Below are 8,087 nucleotides of genomic sequence, written 5' to 3'. Positions count from 1 at the left end.
ATGACTTCATCCAACACAGAAATGACTTCATCCAACACAGAAATGACTTCATCCAACACAGAAATGACTTCATCCAACACAGAAATGACTTCATCCAACACAGAAATGACTTCATCCAACACAGAAATGACTTCATCCAACACAGAAATGACTTCATCCAACACAGAAATGACTTCATCCAACACAGAAATGACTTCATCCAACACAGAAATGACTTCATCCAACACAGAAATGACTTCATCCAACACAGAAATGACTTCATCCAACACAGAAATGACTTCATCCAACACAGAAATGACTTCATCCAACACAGAAATGACTTCATCCAACACAGAAATGACTTCATCCAACACAGAAATGACTTCATCCAACACAGAAATGACTTCATCCAACACAGAAATGACTTCATCCAACACAGAAATGACTTCATCCAACACAGAAATGACTTCATCCAACACAGAAATGACTTCATCCAACACAGAAATGACTTCATCCAACACAGAAATGACTTCATCCAACAAAGAAATGACTTCATCCAACACAGAAATGACTTCATCCAACACAGAAATGACTTCATCCAACACAGAAATGACTTCATCCAACAAAGAAATGACTTCATCCAACACAGAAATGACTTCATCCAACACAGAAATGACTTCATCCAACAAAGAAATGACTTCATCCAACACAGAAATGACTTCATCCAACACAGAAATGACTTCATCCAACACAGAAATGACTTCATCCAACACAGAAATGACTTCATCCAACACAGAAATGACTTCATCCAACACAGAAATGACTTCATCCAACACAGAAATGACTTCATCCAACACAGAAATGACTTCATCCAACACAGAAATGACTTCATCCAACACAGAAATGACTTCATCCAACACAGAAATGACTTCATCCAACACAGAAATGACTTCATCCAACACAGAAATGACTTCATCCAACAAGAAATGACTTCATCCAACACAGAAATGACTTCATCCAACACAGAAATGACTTCATCCAACACAGAAATGACTTCATCCAACAGAAAGAGCTTCATCCGACAGAAACGGCTTCATCCAACACAGAAATGAGGCTTTCAGATGAAACACACACCCTCATCCTCACCTGAGCTATAGTGGAGAGAATACAGCACTGACCATCTTCATCCTCATCCTCTCTTCCGTCTCCAGGATTAAGTCTCGTCGTCATCTGACCAAAATCTGAAAGAAACTTCGGTTAAGAAACATTTTCACAGCATGGAGAGTAGAAATGGGGAGATCTATCTCTGACAGTGACCTGCTTCTAGTTTTCTGCTTGTTTTAGCTGAAAGGTGCAACAACACAACCAGCTGAAGCTTTTCTGCCAGGTTCTTACTGCAGCGAGTTCTGTCTCCTTCTCTTATCTGACCCAAATCAGCTGGATTTCTGGTGGAGGTTCTTGCAGAGGTTCTGGTGGGAGATCTGGTGGAGGTGCTGGTGTAATTCTGGTATGAAAACATCTCTGTCTCCACAGATGTTCATCCAGACAGCGACTCTGACCGTCTCCATGTCCCTCAGTGCTTCCGTCTCACTCGGCATGCTCTACATGCCCAAAGTTTACGTCATCATCTTTCACCCAGAGCAGAACGTCCAGAAGAGGAAGAGGAGCTTCAAGGTTTGACCTGTCGGGTCTGTTTACCTGCTGTTGTTTGGACCCACCTGGCTTTGCTGACTAAAGTTGTCTTGTTGTGTTGCAGGCTGTTGTCCAGGCGGCCAAATCCTTAACAGACAAACAAAATGGAGAAATGAAGATCGAACCAGACAGAAGTCAATGAGCTTACGGTAACAGATCAGCCAATCAAAACCAAAGCGCCTCATTGTTCAAATGATCACCTGACCAAGAACCATGATGTCACCCTGACACATCTGGTGTCACTCACCATCTATCCACCCCCTGCCCACCCGTCCATCCATCCACCCACCTGTCCATCCATCCATCCATCCATCCATCCATCCATCCATCCATCCATCCATCCATCCGGTACGAGTTGTTAACCTTCAGGGTTCTGCTGGGCAAAACAGAATCTGAAGAATTTAAATTTTTTTCTTTTATTTTTCAGGTAGCTGCTAACCAATCCCTGCGCAGAGCCTAATGACATCATCATCACTAAGATCACATGGTTTAACAAATGATCACCACACATGTACGAAGTGACGTCCTTCCGCATCCACACAGGGCATCCTCATTAAAGACGGTTGCCATGAAAACCGTAGACATATAAAGAGTAGACACCAATCGCATTGACTGTCTGACAAGCCACGTGGCCGCCATCTTGGATCGGACATCAGCTCCATTCACCCACCTGTTTAAAAAGAATAAAAATGACCAGAACTCATTGGGTCCGGTTTTTCTTTGGTGCAGAAGTCAGACATTTTTCTCTGATACAGGACGTTTATTTATGAAAACACTTATTTTCCTAGTTTGCAGGCAGATAGAAGCTTAACAGTAATAAAAAATTACATGTAAATCATGTCCAGGTCAACTTTTCTAATCTAACCTATCTTATATAATCTTTCATGAAAAGGATGTGAAGTAAAATCTCTGGAAGAGGATGGTGGTGCACCGCTTATTTCTTGTTCTCCTGCTCTACAAGTAAAGAGAGGCCAGTTTAGTAACTAGTTTTGTACAGGGAGCAACTCTGGTTCTGTGCTGGGAATAACTGGTTCTGGTTCTGGACTGGGGATAACTCTGGTTCTGGTTCTGTGCTGGGGATAACTGGTTCTGGTTCTGGACTGGGGATAACTCTGGTTCTGGTTCTGTGCTGGGGATAACTGGTTCTGGTTCTGGACTGGGGATAACTCTGGTTCTGGTTCTGTGCTGGGGATAACTGGTTCTGGTTCTGTGCCGGGGATAACTCTGGTTCTGGTTCTGTGCTGGGAATAACTCTGGTTCTGGTTCTGTACTGGGGATAATTGTGCTTTTGGTTCTGTGCTGGGAATAACTCTGGTTCTGGTTCTGGACTTGGAATAACTGTGGTTCTGGTTCTGTACTGGGGATAACTGCAGTTCTGGTTCTGTGCTGGGGATAACTGCGGTTCAAGTTATGTAATGGTGTTAACCCTGGTTCTGGTTCTTTAATGGGGATAACCCTGGTTCTGGTTCTTTAATGGTGTTAACCCTGGTTCTAGTTATGTAATGGTGTTAACCCTGGTTCTGGTTCTTTAATGGGGATAACTGGTTTTGTGCTAGGGATCACTCTGAGGGCATTTCAACCAAAGACAAACTGGTTCGGTGTCGCAGTTGGTGTTAGAACCAGTGCGTAGCTGGAGCATCCAGCGAACCTGCTCGGTTTTCCACCAGACAAAGCCAAGTCGGGTTAGCCCAGTTTCACGTTGTCTTCCATATTTCCGCAACCAGGTATGCCCGCCTACAGAGGAACAAAGGAGAGTCTCATGGATTGTAAACATGGAGGAGTTCGTTTTCTCCCTATAAATTATACTCTTGGCCTTGCAAACTTTTCTCCATCTTCACCGTTCAAGGATTCATCTGGTCATGGCTGTTGGGCAATGTGTAATAGCCCAGCACAGAGAATGGCAACACCGTTTTATTCAGTATAATGTCCTAGCCGTTGTTAGCTACAACACGTAGCTTAACTTAGCATTGAATTTATGTATATAGATTGCTATACAAACATACAGTAATCATTGAGACATTGAGGCGGCATGGCTCAGTGGGTAGAGCTGTCGTCTTGTAGCCTGAGGGTTGCCAGTTCGATTCTCAGCCTGTCGAGCTCATGTCAAGGTGTCCCTGAGCAAGACACTGAACCCCAATTTGCTCCTGATGGGTCGTGGTGAGCGCCTTGCATGGCATCTTCTGCCACCAGTGTGTGAATGTGTGTGTGAATGGGTGAATGTATGATGTAAAGCACTTTGGGTATCATTCCAGGTACAGAAAAGTGCTGTATAAATACAGACCATTTACCATTTATTTACTTGTTCTTAGATGTTATTAAGACGAACTGGGATACGGAGGTCTCCTGTTATCTGGGCACATCATCGGTCAAGATATTGGTGGGACTCCATTGTTCTGGATTTTACTTCTCTGATCAGACCAAACCCTTGCTTTCTACAAATGACACGATTGTGTGTCCTGGTCCAAAAGCGGGTAGCAGTTGCCCTCTGCAAGCTGTCTACCGGTGGTCAATACAGGACCATCAGCCATCTTTTCGGTGTAGGTCTGAGCACAGTGTTCAACTGTGTCCAGGATTTCTGCAATGCTGTCATTAGATTGCTTCTTCCTGTACATCTCCGGACTCCTGATCCCGCAAGGTTACTGGAGATGGCCACATATTTTAAAAACTGCTGGAGAGCCCCCCAGTGTGTGGGTGCTATAGATTGCAGCCATATTCCAATCACTGCACCAGAAAATTATCCTGGGTACTACTACAGCCACAAATGATGGCATTCAATTGTTGTGCAAGCAGTGGTGGATGAAAAAGGACTCTCGTGGGATGTATGTGTTGGCTTTCCAGGGAGTGTGTATGATGCTAGAATCCTGCGTCAGTCTGATCTGTGGGGACTTCTCAGCACTGGACAGTTACTAGAACAAAATAAGGTCTCAATTTCTGGCTGTGAAGTTGGACATAACCTGATTGGTGATCCTGGTTACCACAGTTGCAGCTACGGACGACAGCGACAACAGAGCATGTGATAAATGGACCAGCAAGGAGGTCAAAGCTCTTCTGACCGTCTAGGCCACAGACGATATTCAGAAAGGTTTTAAAGGTTCGCGGCGGAACATAAAATATTTGTGACGATCAGTTCTCAGTTAGAGAACGCAGATTTATCAAAACGCGAAGCAGTGCACGTAGAAAACTCACACAAGACTACAAATAAATAAATTAAGACCACGACAACCGAAGTGGGATGAACCGAAAAACCAGTAAATTCAACACCTTGGACCACCGACCTGCCTACTCAGGCAACGCCACAGCAACGGACTCCTGGGCGGGGCTTCGGGAGGCGGGGCTTCGGGAGGCACTCATCCGTAGTAAAAACACACTCAAAGGAGTTTGAAGGTTAGTAAACAGGACAAGAAACATTAAAGCTTCTGTATAGACCTAAGAGTTGTTCTCAGATACCACCCAGATAACTGAGCTGATCTACTTCTCATGTTTCCATCTTTTTTGTAAATAATCTGCTTCTGATCCATGTTTACTTCATCAGAGACGGAGCTGAACAGCATCCTGGATGTTCCTGCTGCCTCCAGCAGCTGCATCCATCAGATTTTATTATAGTATATTTGCTGTGTGTTAAGGATCTGTGTCCACCCTCCCCGTTTTCTCCATGAAATAGAAAAAGGGCTGTCGGAAAGTCTATTATGTTCCTAGCTATTTTATTGTGAAGCTTGCATGTTAGTGGCGTTACTTTCTTTTTCCGGTGTGTATCCGCACTGAGACTGAGACCGCACGTTACTAGACGGTCACCCGCCGTGTGCGTACATGAATAAGAAGTAAGGTTTAATGAATATTATTATGCTAATAATGTGTGTAGGCATTGTATAAGCGAACTGTTTACTTAATTTGTCGTTTATTTAGTTTGTGTGCCTAGTTGCATTGTATTCGATCCCTTCGTTACAAAGCAACGTAGTGTAATTTGCTACCGCAGTTCATGCGTCCTCCACGAGCTGAATGCATGTGGTGCAATTGTGGGCTGCGCCCACTAGATGGAGCCAGAGACCGCTAAATTGGTCTAATCCTGCCAACTTGTGTTATTGATCCTTTGTCTGACTGGATATGGTTAATTCATGGTTCAGCTGGTATATTGGGGTTAAGTTACAATATTACCAGTAAATATGTATAGTATTTATTTATGCTATGCAAGTTCGTACAATTAAACAGTAATATTAATCTTATTTGTACTTTGTTTCTTTCACAGACCACACACATGCATCCATACACACGCCAATCTCACACACACAAACACATTTACTGCACTCATCCACTTACAGATAACACAAACCATCCTGCTACCCAACTACAATAAAGAAGTTCAAGGAACTGTCTTCTCTGTGCCCTTCTCTCTGACCGGAGCTCTGTCGAAAGAAAGTTATCAAACCAGCAACATACACATCCACATCAGAGTGTCCTGCTCTATCACGAGGGCCGACTCTCTTCTGGCTGCTGTGCAGGACCAGCTGTTAGATGCTGAACAGCAGAAACAAAGCGATGCAGCTTCAACATGCTGCAGGTCTTCCAGGAACAGAGCGAGCGGCTGGACGGGCGGAGATGAAACCAGCAGAGATCTGTGATGGAGGGTCTCCGGGTGGACTGGACAGGATGGCATGAAAAGCCAAAGTGATATGATCATCATATACACATGTAAAGTTATTTTAAACGACTGTATTCACTATAAAAAATAAATGACTGTGTGAAGAGCCAGAAGTTTTCAGTTTCTCTGTTAGATGTGGTTTGGCCACATCTATGAAATTTAGCTAATAAAAGTATTAAGTAGTTGTTAGAGAAACTCTCAATGAATGCCAGACACTCAGATTAATGAGAAGACACAGCTGTTTACTGCAGCTGCAGGAGTTCAGACATGACCAGGAGACAAGCTGACCACAGGACGGCCGACCATGTTAGAACTGGCTCCCGTCCCCGTGGTTGACCGACCACAGCAGGAGTGTTGATGTGCTTTTACGCCTGTATTCACTCCCAAAGGTCGACCTTAAAATAACAATGTCCTGTGAAAACAGTTCTGGTTACAATCATTCTCTCACAGATGGTCACTCTCTCATCAGTACAGTCAATACAAGGTCTTTCCATCAGCAGTTATTAACCAATAATAGCTATGAAATATGAAATAATCCATCTTTGCTCGCTACGTTTTAAGTCTTTATACTGGGGTGTGTATTACATTACAGTTTATCAGCATTTTAAAATGCAGCACATCTCATGATGAAGTTCATCAAGTTTAACGAAGGTCTGGTTTCATGAAAAGTCCACACCTGTAAACATCTCATGAAGCCGAGGAGTTTCTGTCTCCGTGGCTTACAACACTGAGCGTAGGATGGATGATAACAGCAGCATCTCTGCTGTCGCAGCTCCTACTACATCCAAATGGTCTCTGATGAAGAAGAGCGCATCTTCTATGTGATGAGAAACTTCTCGCGGCCCCCAACCAGTCCCATTCTGCTGGAGGAGTTCCGTCCATTTAAATGTCTCACAACATGAAGAAAGTTCTCCACTCCTCTTCCAGGCCGCCTCCACTCCGCCTCCACACCGCCTCCAGGCTGCCTCCACACCGCCTCCACGCTGCTTCCACACCGCCTCCAGGCTGCCTCCACTCCTCTTCCAGGCCACTTCCACTCCGCCTCCACGCCGCCTCCACTCCGCTTCCAGGCCGCCTCCACTCCGCCTCCACTCCGCCTCCACTCCGCTTCCAGGCCACTTCCACTCTGCCTCCACGCCGCCTCCAGGCCACCTCCACTCCGCCTCCACGCCGCCTCCACTCCGCCTCCACTCCACTTCCAGGCCGCCTCCACTCGGCCTCCACTCCACCTCCACTCCGCCTTCACTCAGCTTCCACTCCGCGTTCACTCCGCCTCCACTCCGCCTCCACGCCACTTCCACTCCGCCTCCACGCCGCCTCCACTCCGCCTCCACGCCGTTTCCAGGCCGCCTCCACTCCACCTCCACTCCGCCTTCACTCCGCTTCCAGGCCGCCTTCACTCCACCTCCACTCCGCCTCCACGCCGCTTCCAGGCCGCCTCCACGCCGCCTCCACTCCGCTTCCACGCCACTTCCAGGCCGCCTCCACTCCGCCTCCAGGCCGCCTCCACTCCTCTTCCAGGCTGCCTCCACTCCTCTTCCAGGCCGCCTCCACTCCGCCTCCAATCCGCTTCCAGGCCGCTTCCAGGCCGCCTCCACTCCGCTTCCAGGCCGCTTCCACTCTGCCTAAACTCCGCCTCAACTCCGCCTCCACGCTGCCTCCACTCCGCTTCCATGCCACTTCAAGGCCGCCTCCACTCCGCCTCCACTCCACCTCCACGCCGCTTCCAGGCCGCCTCCATTCCGCCTCCACTCCGCCTTCACTCCGCTTCCAGGCTGCC

At 46.5% G+C, this 8,087-nt stretch overlaps 1 protein-coding gene and 1 long non-coding RNA gene across 3 annotated transcripts; both read left to right on the top strand.

Moving 5' to 3' along the window:
• The first annotated feature begins 1,464 nt into the window (after nucleotides 1-1,464).
• On the top strand, nucleotides 1,465-2,292 carry LOC121651451 (metabotropic glutamate receptor 8-like). Of its 2 annotated transcripts, XR_006012434.1 has the most exons (3): nucleotides 1,472-1,653; nucleotides 1,736-1,820; nucleotides 2,099-2,292. XR_006012434.1 is itself a non-coding variant. In XM_042003681.1 (2 exons), the coding sequence occupies exons 1-2, from the start codon at nucleotides 1,489-1,491 to the stop codon at nucleotides 1,811-1,813; spliced, it is 243 nt and encodes an 80-aa protein (XP_041859615.1). In that variant the 5' UTR covers nucleotides 1,465-1,488; the 3' UTR covers nucleotides 1,814-1,972. The 2 variants fall into 2 exon arrangements, 1 of the variants encoding a protein (XP_041859615.1); XM_042003681.1 differs by lacking the exon at nucleotides 2,099-2,292 and having other exon boundaries at nucleotides 1,465-1,653; nucleotides 1,736-1,972.
• A 2,999-nt stretch (nucleotides 2,293-5,291) lies between these two features.
• Nucleotides 5,292-6,413, top strand: LOC121651454. The gene is made up of 2 exons (XR_006012435.1): nucleotides 5,292-5,489; nucleotides 5,915-6,413. It is a non-coding gene; the product is annotated as an uncharacterized LOC121651454 (long non-coding RNA).
• Nucleotides 6,414-8,087: the final 1,674 nt, after the last annotated feature.

This window comes from Melanotaenia boesemani, chromosome 13 (genome assembly GCF_017639745.1).
Source record: "Melanotaenia boesemani isolate fMelBoe1 chromosome 13, fMelBoe1.pri, whole genome shotgun sequence".
Classification (NCBI taxonomy): domain Eukaryota; kingdom Metazoa; phylum Chordata; class Actinopteri; order Atheriniformes; family Melanotaeniidae; genus Melanotaenia; species Melanotaenia boesemani.
This window is presented reverse-complemented; position numbering and strand designations above follow the sequence as displayed.